General features: G+C 40.4%; 1 protein-coding gene across 1 annotated transcript in view; it reads left to right on the forward strand.

Annotated features, from left to right (window-relative positions):
* Positions 1 to 17,760, forward strand: part of DOP1B (DOP1 leucine zipper like protein B) — a 57,048-nt gene extending 39,288 nt beyond the window's left edge. Inside the window, exons 25-36 of the mRNA XM_033146995.1 lie at positions 1 to 67; positions 4,616 to 4,760; positions 6,452 to 6,534; positions 6,816 to 6,925; positions 7,610 to 7,756; positions 8,296 to 8,357; positions 8,510 to 8,638; positions 9,912 to 10,048; positions 11,289 to 11,344; positions 13,330 to 13,485; positions 14,483 to 14,615; positions 16,838 to 17,760. Coding sequence (XP_033002886.1) covers positions 1 to 67; positions 4,616 to 4,760; positions 6,452 to 6,534; positions 6,816 to 6,925; positions 7,610 to 7,756; positions 8,296 to 8,357; positions 8,510 to 8,638; positions 9,912 to 10,048; positions 11,289 to 11,344; positions 13,330 to 13,485; positions 14,483 to 14,615; positions 16,838 to 17,095 — 1,483 coding nt within the window. The 3' untranslated portion in view covers positions 17,096 to 17,760. The remainder of the gene's footprint in view (positions 68 to 4,615; positions 4,761 to 6,451; positions 6,535 to 6,815; positions 6,926 to 7,609; positions 7,757 to 8,295; positions 8,358 to 8,509; positions 8,639 to 9,911; positions 10,049 to 11,288; positions 11,345 to 13,329; positions 13,486 to 14,482; positions 14,616 to 16,837) is intronic.
* Positions 17,761 to 20,804: the final 3,044 nt, after the last annotated feature.

Below are 20,804 nucleotides of genomic sequence, written 5' to 3' on the forward strand. Positions count from 1 at the left end.
CACTCTGAATGATTTTGTGACTAGAACTCCAAACCAAGAAAACAAGAAGGATCAGAAAGACCTGCAGGTACTCCATAGCATGTTTTCAGTTCATACATGTAGATCTTGACTTCTCCCTGCTCCCCCATGTCATGCGCCAAACTTGACTACTTAATGGAAGATATACGCTTAATAGTCCCAAACTACTAGCTTGTGAAAAACGGGTTCTAAATTCAATCCATATAAATTGACTGCATCAGTAGGGGCTTGCATTGAAGCAGGTACTAAGACAAAAGGAGAAAACCTTAGTTTTAGCAGGATCTTGCTACCTGTGAGGTACAAATTTGGGACTTCAAAGCACTAAGTCCCATGATGTCAGCTGACTGGCAGGTGGTTAGCCCCATCCACCTGCCAGATTTTACCAATGAGGCAGATCCTGATCTGGCCCATTTGAAAAAGGTTCAGCTCCCGTGGGGCAGAACTGGGGGCTTTGGGGGATGATAAATCAAAGGTCCATATCTACCAGACTTGCTGTAAGTGAGGGTTTCCATTGGAAGATTCCTAAGCAAAAATAGGGACAATCAAAAAGATAATGAAACAGTAAACACCATATGAAAAATCTAGCCTCTATAAGCCTCTTAGCAAGCAGACAAGCTTGCCCAAGGAAATGCAAAAATGACAGACCTGTTCTCCCCCTCCCCATAACACCAAGTCAGCACACCCTCATGGAAGGTGCTGTTGAGAGAGGGAGGGCAACCACTGTAAGCTAAAAGTTGTAAGAAAACATCAAGAGAGAGTCCCACCCCTTCCCAAAGTCTCTCTTCTTTGTGTTTCCCTAATAGAAAAGCCCCTTTCATTTCAGATCTCAGACCACACTCTGGGTACCTCTGAACAATTTTATTTCTCATTAATAATTAGCCCTTCATTAATTTATGACTTGCAGCAAGATACTCACCTTCTTTGTTTCTTTTCCTTCACTTTCATCCTTAAATATTTCAGCTTTCCTTATCACAGCTAAGTCATAAATTGTGCCAAAGAATGGATGAAGAACATTGAAACCAACTGGTTTCTAATTAAGATCTTGCCCTACTGTCTTACATTAATTGCACAAAACAAAAGCTTCTGTCTCTAAAATGGGAATAAAATGTTGATAAAAGTAAAAATAATCTTCTGATGTAACAAGCATATGATATAAAGGCATCACCAGGGACATGACAACACCACAACCTTCAAGTGCCTAGTTCATATCATTTACCCATCTCCCCCCCCCCCCAAGTTTATACTTGGGGTGTTTTCCCTTGAATACTCTTTCCCAGTTTAATTAAACAGAGGCATAGGTAATTCTTAAACACTGAACAGGAAGCATGGTATCAAAAGGTACCCAAAGATAAAAATGGATGAAAGTAATAAGGTATTTCATTCCTGATTAAACGAAGTCTGTTTTTGTTCCAGCACAAACTCAAAAGGATCACAGAGATAAATTATCTTTTTTGTCTTATTTTTAATTGGCATAGGGAGTATCCAGAATTTGCTCATCTAGGGGTCCCTTTGGTGCTACTATCAGAGAACTTTCAAACACCCATCTTCAAAGGCAGATATAGGGCCCATTGCTGTGTTTATCTCAAGCTCTGTATGGTAAGGATGATACTTGTATTCAGGGATGCTTAGCCAGCATCTTTTCTGCTCCTCAAGCCTGGCCATAATGATCATCATAGCTTCTTCTAATCAAACAGCAAACAGTTCTTACCAAGCTTTGGTTCGTACCATAAGTGGAGCTCTTCCTTCTGTACATTACTGTTGTATCAGGCTGGGAACCTTAGTTCTTAATAAAGCCAGAACTCAAAAAGGAAAGATTGAGAGTAAGTTTTTATTACTTGAAGTAATAAGGTCCAGCAGAGTAACCTCTTTAAAAGACTGGACATTGATCACAGATATCCATACGTTTTTATAGATTCTTCAAACATTACATATTCACGCCTTGCATTAAGCATCAAGCCAATAAGCATAGTCCTGCACATAACAGCATCCCAAAAAATCCAACCCTCTTGTCCCCAGAACAAACTCTGACTTCACCCTAGTTAGCTGAGACAAGGAGATTCACTTCTGCTTTCTTGTAACGACCTGTTGGCCTTGTGACCTTTCCTCTAATTCTTCTCGCTAGCCATCGGTTTCAGCATGGTAAGCATATAAATCACATTATGTCATCTTGTTTGAACTATATATGTATCTCAAGCACCCAGCACATTTCTTCTGCAGACATCCTGTTTCCTGGGGACACAGAACCCTAGACTTGAACTTTCTTCTGCGGTTAAACTGCCTGGCTAAATATTTCTGCTTAGTTCAGCTATAACTCATAACTCTTTGTAAGAGAAGTCTTCTTACAAGGCACAATCTTATCCATAAACCGTTACAATATTGCAAGCATTGATCAGATAAGCATACAGAATAAGAAAAGTGATTATACACCCATTTCAGGTTACTACATTTCCCCCCTTTTCGAGCTGAGAAACAGACTGCATAAATTATGCTTCTGTTTCTGAGCCTCGATCCTCATTGATAAAACCAGCATACACAACTGCATCAGAAGGGGAATCAGTGTGAACAGACATCCTCTCATAAATTCCTGACTCTTCATTTGGAATGTGGGAAAAGGTGCGATATACTCCCATTATGTGTGTATCAGTGATGTTCCTAAGCATTCGTGGTTACCATTCCCTTTACCATGGAAATAATGCAAGGAATAGTGCATGCAAGTATTGGCAAGACTATCACTCCTGCTATAACAGCAGACAGCAGACCATGCAACCATCCAGATCCTGACAACCAAGACCACATCCAATTCCAGGCTGAAGGGTTAACGTGGTTATCATTTATAAGGTCCTGAAGCTTTTGCAACTCATCCTCAATTGTCTTATTTAAATCATGGAACTTTACCATGCATTTCCCTTGTGGCACCACCTTACAAAACCCTTCTGCTCGGGCTAGGAGCAGTGGCGTTGCTAGCCTCTGCGCTGCTGGGGGCGGGGCACGACGCGTGCGTCGTGACGTCATCATGACGTCACAACACACGTGGGTGCAGAAAGGGGGAATTTCCCCCTTTCCGAGGCTTTTTTTCGGCGGTGGGTGGTGGCCAGCGAGGAGGGCGTGACAAGCGTGACACCCCCCTCCCTAGTCGACCCCCCTGCCGAAAAAAAGCGGCGGAAAGGGGAAAAAAGAAGCAGAGCTGGCGCTTGAATGCGCTGGCTCTTCTTCCTTTCCCCGCCCCCCGCGGGTTTTTTCGGCAGGGGGGTTCGACTAGCGAGGAGGGGGTGACAAGCGTGACACCCTCCCTCGCTGGTCGACACCCCCCCCCCCCCCCCGCCGAAAAAAAGTGGCGGAAAGGGGGAAAAAGAAGCAGAGCCGGCGCTTGAATGCGCTGGCTCTTCTTCCTTTCCCCGCCCCCCGCGGGTTTTTTCGGCGGGGGGGTGGCCAGCAAGGAGGGGGTGACAAGTGTGACATCCTCCCTCGCTGGTCGACCCCCCCCCACCGAAAAAAGCGGCGGAAAGGGGGAAAAAGAAGCAGAGCCGGCGCTTGAATGCGCTGGCTCTTCTTCCTTTCCCCGCCCCCCCGGGTTTTTTCGGCGGGGGGGGTGGCCAGCGAGGAGGGGGTGACAAGCGTGACACCCTCCCTCACTGGTCGACCCCCCCCCGCCGAAAAAAAGCGGCGGAAAGCACCCCTTCCATGTGCTGCTGGGTGACGGAGGGAGCGGCGGCGCGTGGGAGTGGCGGGAGGGGCCGCCGCTTGTCACCCTGTCACTGGGGGCGTACCGCCCCCACCGCCCCTCCCCAGCGACGCCCCTGGCTAGGAGGTAATCCAGAGCAATCCTGTGGGTAACAACTATTTGATTTACATCTTCAATTTCAGCCTGAAGTTGTCTGATAATGTTCGTTGTTGCATTGACTGTTTTCTCCAATCTACATGTCAGCGCGAGGATAGCTTCTCTATTTTATTCTGAAATGATTCCAGGGTATATACCTACAGTCAGTACACCCACGAATCCCCCTCCCACTGCTCCTATAGATGGGACAAGATAGATGTCATCACTACAGTGTTCACCCTGAACCTCTCTTTTCCTTCTTTCCAATCCTGTATTAGGCATGGATGGGTATGTACCTTCCACTGTAACTGGAAAAGTGAAGGCACCTATTCCTACGCACTGGTAGTTGCCAGGATGAAAGTTGGTGGCAATACCATTGAACCCAGAAAACAAGTCCAAAAAGAACATAGCCAACATGTAGTTATAGATCTAAAATATGTCCAACAGAACTTTTAGGATGGATTTTTAATAGGAAAATGAAAATTTCATTATTCTAATGGGCCAATAGGCATATTACAAATGCCTTGCAAACTGCACATCACACATTAGCCACACTGAACCTCCAGCAAGAGGTTCAGTATTTGGTGGGGAGGGGGAATGACTCTGTAGCATGCACTGCCTTCACGGAATTCAAATGGAGTAAAGTGATGTTTTGGTTTGCCACTTACCGGTATCTCCTTTCTCACAATAAAACAAATATTACTTCCGTAAGACAAAATGCCCTGAGTGATGTCTATATGCATGAATCACTTGTCTCTCTTACTCTGCTTTTCCTTTCAGGAGGTAACCCAGAAAATATTGGAAGCCGTCGGGAATGTTGCTGGTTCTTCACTAGAACAAACTAGCTGGCTGAGCAGGAATCTGGAGGTGAAAGCTCAGCCTCAGGTTGCTTTAGATGAGCCCATGGCTGAAGATGATTTCTGCGGTAAGAAAAATGGAGACAGTTCTATGGGCTAGCTATTGTTTTATACAAGCATTATAGTCCCACAGGTCTGCTTAAGGTGGAGGGAAGAAGTAGGATCGGACAATTATAAAACACTGGCCGTATAAGGAATGTTTAGGTTTCACACAATGCTCTTCCACCAGCATCCATTTTGGAGCACAAATTCATTTAGCTAGATAACTGATAATATAGAACCGGAGAGGAGAAACAGCAGAGCTTTTCCATCACATCTGCTGAGACCAGTTGCCTTTAGCTCTTTCCCAGTTGTTCCCTAGAGGCATTCATTCGGTCAAGTTACCGGTACTTGAACTATTTCAGTCTCACATAGTTACTGTAAGATATGTGATTTTGAGAAGTAATACCTGAGATTCCCTTTCCCCCTCCTCTCACCCCATTCATTTTTCCATGTGTGTCTCATGCCTTTGGGACTGAGAGCTTGAAGGCAGGGACTGCCTTACTACTAATCTTTGTAAGCCCCTCTGGAACCCTATTTTTGGCTTAAGGTGGGACAGAGATGCTTCAAATATGCCTTTTCATATCTGTCTGCCCCTTGAGTACTAACCACAGCACACAGACTCTTTAGAAGGTAGATAATAGAAAAAAAAAGGAAACAGTAAAAGTCATTAGGTTAGCAAAGCTGGATAGGTGTGTGTGTGTGTGTGTGAATTTTGAAGATAAATTAGTTATAGAATCAGTAGAAGATAAATGGATTGATATTCCCTAGTCAGGTTGAAACACTTTAGGAGGCGAAATCTCCTCAGAATTGTGCAGGCATTTGATGTCACAAATATCCAGCAACTTTCTTCCTTCCATTATAGAGCTTCTCTCTTAAATAATTTACTTGATTTATCAGCTACTCTTCAGCCAAAATATGTGACTTGCAAAAATAAAACCATAAAATGGATCGCTAAAAGGCCAATATAATTGAGAAGGTTTTCACTTGGTGCCAAAAAGAAAATGGGGATGGCACCAGGCAGCTTCCCTTTAAAGGGAATTTTAAACTGCTAAATTCAGGGACTGGCAACACATTGCATTTAGTGTGCATAAATAAAGAGCCCCCAGCAGCTGTTTTTTTCCATAAGGAAAGGCATCTTGGGGTCTTTGTGGTACTAACTACACATTAAAGGCTAATGTGTTTAAGGGGGGGAAGCAAAGCCATGAGGTGGAACTTTAAAGCCGGAAAGCCATTGAGAGCCAGGGGTACTTAATCCTTTATTTGCTTTTAATGCCCCACACTGGGTTCTGAACAGGGCCGTCTTAAGAGTATCTCACACCGTGGCGCGAAGATCCCTCCAGTGCCCCTCACGCTGCGGCGGGTACGGCGGGCGCGGCATGGCGGCCACAGCAGGGCGGGTGCGGCACGGCGGGGCGGGCATGGCTGAAGTGCCCTCCAGGCCATGGCGCCCTGGTGCCTTGTGCCAGTAGCCTCTATGGCTGAGACGGGCCTGGTTCTGAATGCTTGTTGCCTTCTGTTTTGTGAAGAACAGGCTGCTTTGCTTGTTTTAAATGCATGTGGCTAGACATTCAGACTAGATAAGTCTTGCCCAATGTCTTCAGAACTTTCTAACCATTGGTCTCCCCCCCCCCGCCTACCCCCCAAAACCACCTACTACTAATGGGGGGAAATTTAAGGGAGAGCATGGAAGAAAAATAAAATGTTCCTTCTTCTACAGATACATCAGCAGTACCTTCTTCAATGGTCTCTGCCTCTGCTCCATCAGTGTACAGTGTTCAGGCCCTCTCTATCCTTGCAGAGGTGAGTCCTGGTTTCTTTTTACTCTGAGAAGGAAACTGTTCTGTAGCTACTGTCCTTCCTATATATATGTTCCATAAGTGAAAGCTCTGCATGTTCACTGACCCTCCATTAACAAGCAGAGCTGCTTGAGCATACAGCGTTATGCCAGCCATGGAGGAGGGAAAGGGGGATGCATCAGTGGCATTCCTAATGTTTTGGAAATGTGACACTTCGCAATTTTCAGGATTACTATGAAATCAGAAGAGCTGTTCTTTTTTAAATGGAACTTTCATTCTCTGTAGGTTCTTGCTTCTCTCCTGGATATGGTTTACCGGAGTGATGAAAAAGAGAAAGCAGTGCCTTTGATCTCGCGTTTGCTGTATTATGTGTTTCCTTACTTACGCAATCACAGGTAAATAATTTTTTTTCCTTACACCACGTATATGTAACTCATGCAATATGCACACCATACTTGGGGACCCAACATGGGCAGATTCCTTGCTTCAAGGTCAAAGCTCTTCCAAGACTGTCGTTCTGTAATATACTTCATAGATCTGCCAAGCATTAAGTGATTGCCACCTACTGCCAAGATAGCTTTCATGTTTCCTTGTTGAAACTTGAGAGTCAAGAGCATAGTAATTGTGCTGCTTTTTTCTGATGGTGGGGAAATTGATGCTTGACTGGCATGGAAGTATGTGGAAATTTGGGATTGTACAAGATGAGAATTCGGGATCAACTATGGAAACAGGTACTCCTCTCCAGTTGACAGTCCTGACTTACAAGATATGACTTGGTTTAAGGTTGCTTCTTGAATACAAATTAGCAAAGCAGCAATTTTATTGTCAGAGGTTAGAAATGTCAAAAGAGGAATATACTAATTTATCAACCACGATAGGGTTCCTCTGCTTGATGGTGGTGCTGACTCCAGATCTGAGCTTAGAAAAGCTAACACATGAATTTTCCTTGCAACTAACGTAAATATTTTATGGAAGGTTAAAGTAGAATGTTGCTGTGAAGTCTGTCAATTTGGGAGCATGTGAGTGACATGCATGTTTGGAAAGTAAGTGATTTGTCTATTGTGTATGTTTGTTTACAGTGCCTACAATCTTCCTAGCTTTCGTGCTAGTACACAGTTGCTCAGTTCTTTAAGTGGCTATGCTTATACCAAGCGCGCATGGAAGAAAGATGTCTTAGAACTATATATGGATCCAGCTTTCTTCCAGATGGATACTTCATGCATTCAGTAAGGTGTATGAGTCGGGCAGTCTTGTTGTTGGCTTCTGAATGTACAAATGGATGAACTCCAGTAAATGAAGTTGTACTTTTAATTTGGAAATTATAATCTCTAAAAACTAAGTTGCTAATTTTCCAGTGATTTCATTCAGAAAAAAACATTGGTCTTTAGAAAAAGAGCAGGTTATCATCACTGTGTTGAGAGAGTATTTTTCATCGAAACTTGATTTCCAATACTTCTGCATCTATTCTAATACATTATTTTAAAGATGTGCAATGCATAGTAATAAACTAAAGTTGTCCCTCAAGACTGTTTTGATAACAATATGAAATTTTCTAAAGAGAAGTAGACTGTCATGTGTAGGAAATTGTGATAAACTTTGCTGCTTGGAGTTGTCAGTGTCTGCATTCATCATAAACTAAGCACAAGATTTGCACAGTTTTACTGCCCAGCACCTGGGTGACTTGAAAGAAATGTCATCACACAAGGTGCTAGAGGATTTAAACTTAAATTACACTAAACTTTACTTAATTGTTAAATTTCTTCAGTTGGCGAGCCATTATCGATCATCTTCTGACACATGAGAAAACTATGTTTAAAGATTTGATGAGTAAGTATTTTTTTATAATTATTACCCCATTACTTTTAATAGAAAGTTCAAATCAAGAAGAAAACAACCAATTAAACTTTTTATCAAGGTAGCAGCTGTTTTTATATATAAAAACAATTTGATGTTAATAGCAATTCTGTTCTTGATTACAGCTATGCAGAGCAGCTCTTTAAAACTTTTTCCAAGTTTTGAGCAAAAGGCAATGTTGTTAAAGCGTCAGGCCTTTGCAGTTTTCAGTGGAGAAATTGATCAATATCACCTTTACCTTCCTTTAATACAAGGTGAGTATTAAAGTTTGCATTGTTCACAGATGTTCAGTAAAAGATGTGAATGGAAAGAAGCATACATACACATAGGCTCAGTTCATTTAACAACAACAAATCATTGTGTTATGTAAACAGTCCACAGACTCATATCCTCCTGCACTTCCTCTTTTACACCAAATCATGAAATGGAAAGCAGAACTGCAAATCAGGATAAAACAGGTTTGAAATTCTGATTTGGAGGGCAATCAGAGCATGCAAGAAGGGGGATGGGGAGGGAGCATGAGCCTGATGCTTGCTTAAGTAAGAGCCAAATTATGATTTGCTATTACAGATGAACTGAGCCAAGTGAAGGTTCCAAGTTGGCAGTGAGGTGCATTGCTCACAAAATGAGGGTCTGTTGAGTTTTGACTTTCTCTAAATCTGAGGGATGCAAATTCATCTTCTGATTTTAGAGACAGAGCTCTATACCCTTCAGAATAGTCTGACTGGATTGGAAATTGGAGGCACTGTGTTGCAGCAGTTCCATCCTTACCTAGATAGGCAATCTCTGGAGGTGGTTCTCCCTTGTCCCCCATTCTATTTTCTATCTACATGAAACCACTGAGTAAAGTCCTCTGGTGGTTTGGGATGAGCTGTCATCAAGAAACAGGTGGCACCCATCTCTATTTCCCATTTTCATCAAATCAAGAAGTACTAAATCAGTGCTTATAATTTCACTAATACACTGGATAAGGACCAATAAACCCAAGCTTGAAACAGACTATATAGAAGTAATGTGGATCAGTGATTCTTCTGTTCAAGGGAGAGGTGTTTGTCCTGTGTTAAACAGCCTTGCATACCCTGGAGGGACAAGCCTACAGCCTAAGAATGATCCTTGGTCTATCATTGATGATAAAGGCACAAGTTGCTTCTGGAGGTTCCTTTAACCTGCTTAGACTGGTATACTAGCTGTGACCCTAGCCTGGCTTCAGTTATCCCTGGTAACCTCTATGTTGGAGTCGAATCACATTTGTGGACTGCCTTCTGAAGACTCTTTTGTATTAGTGCCAAATATGGCTACCAGGTTGCTATCTGGAACTGAGCATTATGATCATATTATGCAGTTGGACATTATTTCGCAACTGTAATTGTTATCCTAGTTCATAAGTGTAATTATTTTCCAGTGGGTAAGAAGCTTGATCTGTCCCACGATGATATAATTAAGCAAGCCTGATGCATTTTAAGTGTTCCTGATTTGTTACAGTTCAATACAAAAGTGTCTTACATCTTTTTGTAAATTTTATTCTAGAGCGACTGACTGAAAACCTGCGTGTTGGACAGACTTCTGTAGTAGCTGCCCAGATGTTTCTGTTCTTCAGGGTTCTTTTGCTAAGAATTTCCCCTCAGCACCTAACTTCATTATGGCCGATCATGGTGACAGAGCTGGTAAATGGTCCTTAGAAACAAGATGAGACAGCAGCCTTCAAATTTTCAGAGGAACCTCCATTCTATAGTCCATACTTGGCCCCCAAGGTCTTGGCATTTGGCTTGCAAGCCCTTTTGTAGGAAGCCATGGCCACCCACCCTACAGCTGACATCATGCTTGGCATCATGTCTGGGGCAAATAAGGATGGGGCTTGGCCTAAAGAGGCTTTGCACAGCAAAACCCAGCACTAAGCAGAATGGACCTTCCCACATATCATTTCATGCTAGGACAGGTAAATCTGCTTAACAGAACTCAATGCTAAGCAGTAAAGAAACATTATTTGAGGCCTTCTAGGAAGGTGCCTTATTTTAGTGGAATCATAATATATTCCTGTGTAGGTAGCTCTCTAGACCACCAGACTTGTAGACTCTAGGCCTTGAGGGGAAATAGAGTAGCCCAGTTAATCACCAGTTCAGATCAAGAGTAAAGAATTATTTGTTGAAGAGTAAGAGTAACATTGCAGAAAAGAAAATTTATAGTGTTAAGGTTTTGCAATATCAGCTGATTTTCAATTTGAAAGCCGAAATTCTCACCAGGATTGAACCCTAAAGATAAGACCCTTATCTAAGTCCAAACTTAGCACCATTTTATAACTCCAAAAGCCAGCCCTCAAAAGGTTGTTCCCATTATATACCGTATATTCTGGCGTATAAGACGACTGGGTGTATAAAACGACCCCCAACTTTTCCAGTTATAATATAGAGTTTGAGATATACTCGACCACAGATTTTTCCACCCGGCATATAAGACAACCCCCGACTTTTGAGAAGATTTTCCTGGGTTAAAAAGTAGTCTTATATGCCAGAATATACTGTATATGCCATTTCCATTATATCTTGCACTTCTCTTTCTTCTTACTTTAGCCAAACAACCCTAAATAGAATGGCTGAGGAAGCTGTTTTGCAATAAAGCACTAGCAAGCAGATTAAAGAAGTTAATTGTCTCACTACTGAAAAGATTAAAATGAATGACCCACGTGAACAGACCTATAGCACTTTTATCTGGGGGCAGATAAAAATCCAGCGCACCAGGCCAAAAGGTTCTCCCACCGCTGGTGTAACTAATAGAAAATTTCAGTAAACTGTTGACAGTTGAGCCTTGAGATAGTTCCTATATGCATAATGTAATGTAAAGCTGATTTAATATTGAATTCCATATATTAATACCTTGTTGATTTCTTCTTTCAATTCTGCTGCCCAGATTCAAGCATTTATACAGCTAGAGGAAGATTTAGCTGAAGAGGAGGAACCAGCAAAGTAAGATTTTTTTTTTCTGTACTGTGGTACCTTGGTTTGCAACCACTTTGGATTACAACTGTTTTGGATTACAACCACGTCAAACCCAGAAGTGTGTGTCCCCCTTTTTTTATTACAACCCATTTTGGGAGGATTACAAGCAATTTTGGGGGGAGGCCCCATTGGCGAAAGCACACCATGGGTTACAACCTGTTTTGGTTTACAACTGGACCTCCGGAACGGATTATGGTTGTAAACCAAGGTACCACTGTACATAATAAACAGATGATCCTTGGCGAGACCACTCAATGTGACAGTTGTAGTTGCTTGCAAACTTGTGTCCTGTTTCATAAATTGGCTTGCTTTGGGAAGTAGCCATAGCTCAGTTGGAAGAGTGTGCATGCTGTCCTTGCAGAAGTTGTCTGGTTCAGTACCTGGCATCTCCACTTAGAAGGACCAGGTAGCAAATAATTGGGGGGGGGGGCATAATCTGCAGAGCCACTTTCAGCCTCAATAAGCAATACTGGGCTAGATGGATTGTTAGTCTGACCCTGGTATGAAGTAATTTACTGTGTTCCCAGCTTTGCACAAATAAAATAGGATGTTCTGAGGATCATTGTAGGGGAGACAATGGGCTGATTCATGCATGCATTTATATATATTTTTTCCCTCAACATCTGATAACTCAGCACCTGATGATAGCTGACAGGTGTGGTCAGACTAAAATGAAAAGAAATGTACTTGAAATGACTTCGAAAGTTCTCTGAAAGTTCTGTCTGAGAGCCAGCGTGGGGTAGTGGTTAAGAGGGGTAGACTCGTAATCTTTTGCGTCTCCACTCCTCCACATGCAGCCGCTGGGTGACCTTGGGCTAGTCACACTTCTTTGAAGTCTCTCAGCTCCAATCACCTCACAGAGTGTTTGTTGTGGGGGAGGAAGAGAAAGGAGAATATTAGCCACTTTGAGACTCCTTTGGGTAGTGATAAAGTGGGATATCAAATCCAAACTCTTCCTCTTCTCTTCTACTAGACTGCAATGGCTCATTCACAAATGCAGATCATAGTTTTTAAATTGAAGTCATTAGGGAATGAATTTTTGTTCTCAAACTAGGCCAGTAATTTCAAGGGAGGAAAAGATAAGCCAAAGCTTGCAGATACGCAAAAGATTTGGTAATGGAATAGCTCCTTATTCAGAAGTTGTATTTCTGAAAGCTGAAAAGTAAGATATGTGGGATAGAATAGTGATGTGCCCCTTTTTTGCTGGATGGGTTGGAATATTTGATAAAAGATCAAATTTCACATCATCAGAAATTTGAATGCTATAATGGATACTGCTCTTGCCGATAAATTGTTCTGGCTTAGCATTTTACTTGAATATCAACTATTTGCTTACATGAGAGAAAGTCCCTGGGAAAACATTGAGGCCAAAGTGGACCTGTCCCTGTGGAGCAGAACCTCTGGGGGCTCAATAACTATATTCCAAAGTATTTTCAGATGTAGCACATTTGTTTCATAAATAGCATTTATAATAGCTGCTACCTCACAGAAGCAAGCTGCAGGTTACACATAAAGTCCCAGCTCTTTCGTTTTTCATAAAAGGACTGATTTTGAGTAGGGAGCTCTTTGGGCTTTTCCCAGCTTGCCATTTCCCCCTTTAAAATCACCTCCCTCCTTTTCCCATACGTGGGCATCAGATCTATATGTATGTACCTGTTAGGCAGGGCATCACCCAGGGTACGGTAAGAAGGCACATGAAGTCACCAACTTGCTGAAGTTAAACAGGTTTCTAGTATGTGGCTGGATGGGAGACCTCCTAGAAACCCTCAGGGTCTCTCTGAGGTGCATGATGGAAGAAAGGTGGGGTATAATTGCAAGGATATAAATTTGTAAGTCATTTTTTTGTTTGCCTCTTATTCAGCATTTGCATTAAAATAAATAAATCCAAGAGCAAACATAGCTAACCATGGATGTGTTTCAGTCCTTCATTTTCATATTTATTAATTTCACAGGCACAACAGCAAAATAAGTAAACAGAAAACATCAGAGGGCAATGGCCCGTTGCTTGGTGACATACAGCAGAACGAGCTCTCCTTGTATTTATCAGCCTGCAAATTCTTGGACACTGCACTTTCTTTCCCACCTGACAAGATGCAATTGTTTCAAATGTAAGCATGCTTATTTTTATTCCTATGACAGTCGGATAGCGCAGTATGTTGAGACACAAGAGCATGTGACGGTCCTCAGGTACATCCCTTTGCTGCATTTTTTTCCTGGCCTTTTTCTGTTTGTGAGCCATCCACACGCAGGGAGGCCAGGTTGTATCCTGCTTTCCTAGTGTCGCATTGCCACCTGGAGACTTCACATTTTCAGTAAGCCTTTCTTTCTTCTCTTCTCTTTGCTGCATAGATGTGTTTATTGACTCCTGGGGATTGATGGTTTTTGTGTTTCACTTACTGATTTTGTTTCGTTTCTTCGGGCACCTCCCTTTTGGTGGCTGCATGTGATAACTGAGTACACTCTTCATCTGCAAGATGCAAAGCAGTCCTGCGGTTTTTTGTTATTATTTTTCAATTCATAAGTAGAAAATGTGGTGGGTGCATTGTTGCCTTTGTGGTGTGATAGTCTAGTTTATGCTGTTGCCATAAGAATAGGCACCCCACTAATGTCCTCTGCACAGTTCACTGCCAAATCTACAGCAGTTGCTTCCACCCTGATGGCATGAAGGAAGAGAGATAGTAAGAGCTCTGTCCATTGGTCATGTATGCTGATCCGAAACGAGTTGAATGATTGTGCCCAATAACCTATTGGGTGATTGTGTGCTGTCAGAAGTTCAGCAAAGTGATTCAATTTCCCACAGCAGACAAAGTGTAACAGAGGTTGTTTTACTTAATAAATACAAAACACACTATGCACAGTTACTTCAAGAACATATAAATACAAAAGTGTTTGGATGAATATGGAGAAAATGTCAGTATATAGGTTCTGCTCTGCCAAATGAGAATCAGGAAAAGAGGGAGCTGAGCTACCATCCTTCTCATCAAATAAAGCTGCTTCTTGACAATAGTTGGGCAAGGATGTTTATTCTTTTCTTTATTAACCAATGTTCTCAAAATGGTTTCCTCCTGTGTATGTTTCCTTATATCAAAATAATTTTGTTTCCAGGTACAGGTGGGCCTTTGTTCCAGAGGTGGACACACATGCTTACAGCATGACATCCTCAGATCTAATGGAAAATCATCAGGAATGCAAACCGCATATTGTTAGAATTGTGGACTTAATAAAGCGGAAATATGGGGTAAAGTCCAAATTTCAGTTGGTTTTCATAGTTGTAATGATTTCATAGTTTGTTGCAAGGATTACCTAGCTACATTTTGAAACCTAAATGTCCTGACTGTCCAGATTATATTTTTATATAATATATTTGTATCATGCTTCTTCCTTGACAACAATATAAATAAGCCTTCTAAGTCAGAATAGTGGCCTAGCATATGGTGCAACTAGCACAATCCATGGCCAAGCATAGTAAAAAAAAAAAAAAAAGGAAGTACAGTTGTACCTTGGAAGTCGAACGGAATCCGTTCCGGAAGCCCGTTTGACTTCCAAAACCAAAGTGCGGCTTCTGATTGGCTGCAGGAATCTCCTTCAGCCAATTATTCTTTTTTAAAAAATATTTTTATTCATTTTCTATTTTTAAAATCCAATAGGCCACATTAATACAATTCCAAATTATAATATAATCCAAATAAAACAACCAATTACCCAATACCAAATCACATAACTTTGTGTGGCTTCCCATGCTCTGAGGTTCAGGGCATAATGATCTAATGACCTGCAATAGAACTTAGTCCAAATAATACAATTCTGGTGCTAATCCTTCTTTTATTTTGTCAGTCACTGATCCGACGACTTTCTTTTGCCTTTAAATAGTCCATCCGTTAATTTAGCAAGATGGTTAATCCTGAGTTGTTCTATGTAGAATATTTTCTGAGCTTCTTCTTAATTCTTCCTGTTGTCATCCAAAAGTTTCAGCAACTCTCTGTTGGTTTCATTTCTGCACACAAGGGTAATTCTCAGTGCATCATTCCAAGACAAAAAAGTCTGGCATCCTGCCATTAACCACGGGCAGATATCCAAGATTTTGTCCTGTGATCTTATTCCAACTGTTAATGAGCAGATTCTTCCCAAAACCCTGATAAATCTAGTCGAGAATTTTTTTTTATCATTCCATTTAGGGTCATTGCCAAATCCTGGTCAAGATTCTACACAGTTCCATCCTTTAGTTAACCCATAGAAATAATCAAATGGTTTTTAAATCCCGGTTGCGTTTTCAAATCATTTATCACTTCAGGGGAGATTTGCTGAATAAAACAGCAAATATAAAATGTATTGATATAGTAAAAAAAGGAGGCTCCCCCCCCAAAAAAATACCATTCCAATTGCGACAGAAGTCCTTCTCCATATTGAAACCTTAGCCCTCAGAGACTGATTCAGCTGGCAGGTTGTCTTATCTCCCCTAATTCAAAGCATGCCTGTGAATTAAGTCCAAATATCATCTTATAAAAAAGCGACACGGGTGGCGCTGGGGGTTAAACCACAGAGCCTAGGGCTTGCCGATCAGAAAGTCAGCGGTTCAAATCCCTGCGACGGGATGAGCTCCCGTTGCTCGGTCCCTGCTTCTGCCAACCTAACAGTTTGAAAGCACGAAGTGCAAGTAGATAAATAGGTACCGCTCCAGCGGGAAGGTAAACGGCATTTCTGTGCGCTGCTCTGGTTTGCCAGAAGTGGCTTAGTCATGCTGGCCACATGACCCGGAAGCTGTACGCCGGCTCCCTTGGCCAATAAAGCGAGATGAGCGCCACAACCCCAGAGTCACCCGTGACTGGATCTAATGGTCGGGGTCCCTTTATCCTTTATCATCTTATAAAACAGGAGTACTTCCACTTGTGGTGTTGGCTTTGGAGAGTTGTCAATTACAGTGCTCCCTGCGCCCCACATTCCTTTGGAACGGGTGGCAGGTATTGGACGATTGGCGGGTGAAGCTAGCCTCCCCCAGCCCTGGGGGAGTTTTGCAAGGATAATTACTCCCATGTAATACTCAGCTGCGCAAAGTGACTCCACTGGCATGGGCACAGCTGATCGCCATGGTGGTCAGCGCAAGGAGCCACTTTTTTGCTCCTGCAGCCAATCGGAAGCCGCAGAAGCCCCGTCGGATGTTCAGCTTCCAAAAATAGTTTGGAAACCGGGACAGTCAATTCCGGTTTGCGGCATTTGGGAGCCAAAACGTTTTAGAAATAAGCTATTTGAAAGCCAAGGTACGACTGTAGTCTAAAAAAGGTAAGCGATTGGAATTGTTTTAATTGAAAAACCTGTTATCTAAACTTTGGTAAACTAAACTAATTGTAGTGTTAAAAACTGCTGAATTAAAGTGAAAATCCCAGTATTCAATACATGTTTCAGTTTATATACTAAACAAAATTCCTGTAAATGTGTATTTGCAACTTTTTTATGTTCTTACAGGATCAAACTACCAATGAGAGAGCAAAAAAGCACTATAGCTTCCCTCTTTTGGACCTTCGTTCTATCTCGAGCATCACACAGTTAATGCCATTCTTCAGGATACTAAGCTGTGCTTTCAAAACTGAAAGCAACAAGGCACTGAATACGCATAGCTCAAAGGATTTCAAACTGGACTATCCAACTGGCAGTGGAACAAGGACACTGAAACTACTGGAAGAGTGTGTGGAGCATGACTTTATAGAAAATATGGAAAGTTAATATGCTTTAAAGTACTTGCATTATACGAAGGTTGTAATTGTCACTCAGTTTCAGTTGTATTGAAAAAATGTAAATATGAGAATGAAACATTTTAATGTTGACAGATTTTACTTGTTTTTTTTTCCTACTGTTGTAATCTTTCACCTGTTCTATGTATTGTTGATAAGTGGCATGTTGCCCTCAGGTTTTGTGGAAGCAAATTAGCATTATAATGTGCACATGTCTTAAGATGATTTTTGTTTGTTTGTTTTACTTCCAAAGTAAAACAAGCATACTTTAGTTCCTCATGTAATGAAGGCAATAGATAGCAAATCAATCTGGACAATACTATAATTTATAGGAAATTTTAAAGACAGGATCAAGATAAACATGGAATATTTATAACAGGCTTGTTGGCAGATGGGAACACTCTTCTGAAGTTATTTTAGTCCTGCCTCTGAACATCTCTGTAGTAAGCAGATGCAAACAAAATAGCATGCTGTACGAATATCTGTTAACAAATCTTTTCTAACAAAATATCTGTGATCCTTCTGCCGTAGCCTTTATAGCCTAAGCCTGCAAGCAAGAGTTGGCCTTGCTGATCTTAATGGAAATTGCTTTTTGGTAAATATTCATAAGATTTTAGGTTACAAGAGATATGTTTGCATAGGATATATACGACTAAGGAAAAAAGAAATTCTTGGAAATTTATTTGACTGGTTTTAAAGTCATTATTTTCTGTAGTTTGCTAAATTATTGCTGAATTATGTTTAGGCCTAGAAAAACATTTAAAAAAATCAATAAAATCTCTTTTTTAATTAAAAAAAGAGAAAAACATTAAAAATTGTGTGCATAGGGACTACAATTTTTGAAAGGCATGTATATATAATAAAATGTAGCATTAGAGGTACTTAATTTTCTAAGCAAATACTTTACAGTGCTGCACTAAAACATCTGTGCAGATAAATATTTCCTCTTTTAAAGTGTTGCAAAAGACTGGAAACAACTGCTTTTGTTGTGATTTAATTTGAGGGAGAAGGTTTTGGTTCTGCCATCTTTCTGGCACAGCATTTGTAATGCACAAGCAGAATGGGATTTGTGGAGGGTATTGGCTAGATGGGTGTCATGCTAGCTTCAACTGGAAAAAGTGTTAAAACAAGAAGTCTAGATAAACAGAATTGCTAGCCTGTTCTTTAAATGTATTGGATATTATGCTTTCCTATTTTTATAACTGTTGATGTAAATAATACTATTTCTTTAGCATGTATTTCCTTTTCCCTACAATATTGTTATATCTAGCACCTTCACTTCCTAAAAAAAAAAAAAAAAAAAAAAGACTGGGCAGAATCCAGCCAAACTTGAGCACTTTTATTTCCCATTTCCTTCAGTAGGAAATTTTTTAATCTATTTAAATCTCTTCACTGAAATCAATGGGGCTTAAAAGTACTTCTATCTGGATGAATTGTGCTGCAGGTTGTTTTTTTTGTGTGTGTGTGCAATATTTTTTGTGGAACACTTGGATTTGAATAATTAAAGCCAATAGGTGTTTTCCTTTTCCATTTCAGTGTTGTCACTTTTTAGAAAACTGCCCACCAGTACCCAAAACACGTGGTGTATAGTACAAAGGTTTCTGACCACATTCTTTCAACATTTTATATAGTAGACTATTTGTGTGTTCTTATCTACCGGCCAGTTAATAACGGGGTTTCTGAATTAATTTTGATACTAAATAAAATTCTGATACATGCATTACATGCTTTATTGTAATTATGTTAAAGGGACTAAAATAAGCATTTGCTTGTTAATATATTTGGTAAAGTAATGATGAAATTATGCTTCTAAGCTAAACCCTCATTATGAATGTGAAATTAAATTCATCTGAATGTAAATTTCATAAGTTACTTTATCACAGGTATAAAGGTGGTGTACCCATTTTAAAACATACTTTGCCGTTCCAATATTACGCATTCATTGGAATTTTAAAACAATTTCAAAACTTTAAGCAAATGTTGTCAACACTCAGGGAAACAGAAAAGTCTTAATTTGCAACGGTAGTTTTACAACAAGCAACTCTGTGTATTCCATTCATTCTTGCTCCTATTACTTGTACTGTGAAGTGCAGCTAATCTCAGATATTTCACAATACAGTTCACACCAAGTCCCATTTTCAACCCACAGAAGTAGGTAGATACTTGGCGTTTAGTTAGTAACTTGCTGTACCAGTCAAGATTACATCTCTCACTAAGCTTTCTTCCACTTTTATTCTTCTCCCCTTTCTTTGAAACCTCCTGAGGACTATCCTATTTATCAGTTCATGCCATTTAAACCTTTTCTTAATTTTCTACAAAATTACATCAACCTGTATACTAGAAGTGTTGTTGCTTGATGTCTACTGAATATCACATACTGCAGGTTCACATTCAACGTTACAAACAGCATCCTGCCTTTGTTTCTTCATGGCCAGTTTCCCACATCTTGTTTTGCAAAAATAATTCCATTTTGGGAATAGGAATAATAACACGGAGATTAGATTTGTGATTCTCTGGTCCACTATAATATTTCTGAGTTACTGTTCATAACCTATAGCTGCATTAGTTAAATTCATTTAAATATTTGTATTTGCTAATTTGGGGAATAATTTTTCATATTGCTACTGACACTTGTTTTCCTACTACTGATATAAAATATAAAGAAAATGCAAATTTGATTTGTTGCTTTAATGGATATTACTACTTTAAAATTACGGATTTTGTAATTGGCACACCTTAGAAAACATCTTCAAAGTACTAAAAAAAACTGAGGAGATGTTTGTGGTATTTAAAATGTATTGCCAAAGAAGAATCTAATGTAGTAACTGAGAGAATGGCTGCTGTGTAAAGTTGTACTGTGCAATTGAATGTAACTTTCATATTAAACATTGTGTTGAAATACCTCTTGGAACATCAAAAGCTTGTTGTTTTTCCTGTTAATTTTCCTTGTATTTTGCAGTTTTATTTATTTCTATTCCTTGCATTCCAACTTTCTAAATAACAATAAATGCAAATAAACAACAAAACGGTAAAATAACAAAATAGTCAAGTTGTAAAACCAAGATTCTCAAAATAATTTTCCTTTGCCAGTGTTAGCAAACACCACATTTCTTGGGTTAATTGGGGGAGGAGTATATTTTTGTATTTGCTGTTTTATAGCTCAGTACTGTTACCTGATATCAGGCTAAAGTCTAAATAATTATTTGAAGGTCAGCACTGAGTTTATAAGTCCAGTTTGGTTTCAGACGAGGAAGAAAAAGTGAGGGCTCATGCTGGCAAGCCAAAGGGTAGGGGTGTTTTTCGTGGTTGTCCTGTAGTGTGTTCCCCTTAAAACAGACTGCCTCCTTTCGGAATCAATGGAAGGGAAATCAATTAAACCAGCTCCGGGGCAACAAACGCCTGGTTAGATGAACCAATCTCTATAACAATATATCTGCTTTATCTAATATGGTGTACATCTGTTTATTTGTTTTCTGTCCATAGTGCCGATACTGGGAAGTGGGACTCAATCCAGATACAGGCTAATATGTGACTAAAGAGGGTGTGTACTCTTACTAAAAAGTTTCGTTTCCTGGCTAGTAGATTGTGACTCATGTGACCTTACAGAAATCCTCATTGCTTTATTGTGGCATTCCCAGGGTACTTACAAATTTATAGTCTCATCTAAAAGCAACTGGGAGTGCATTCTGAGATCTCTTTGA

This window comes from Lacerta agilis, chromosome 4, assembly GCF_009819535.1.
Source record: "Lacerta agilis isolate rLacAgi1 chromosome 4, rLacAgi1.pri, whole genome shotgun sequence".
Taxonomy (NCBI): domain Eukaryota; kingdom Metazoa; phylum Chordata; class Lepidosauria; order Squamata; family Lacertidae; genus Lacerta; species Lacerta agilis.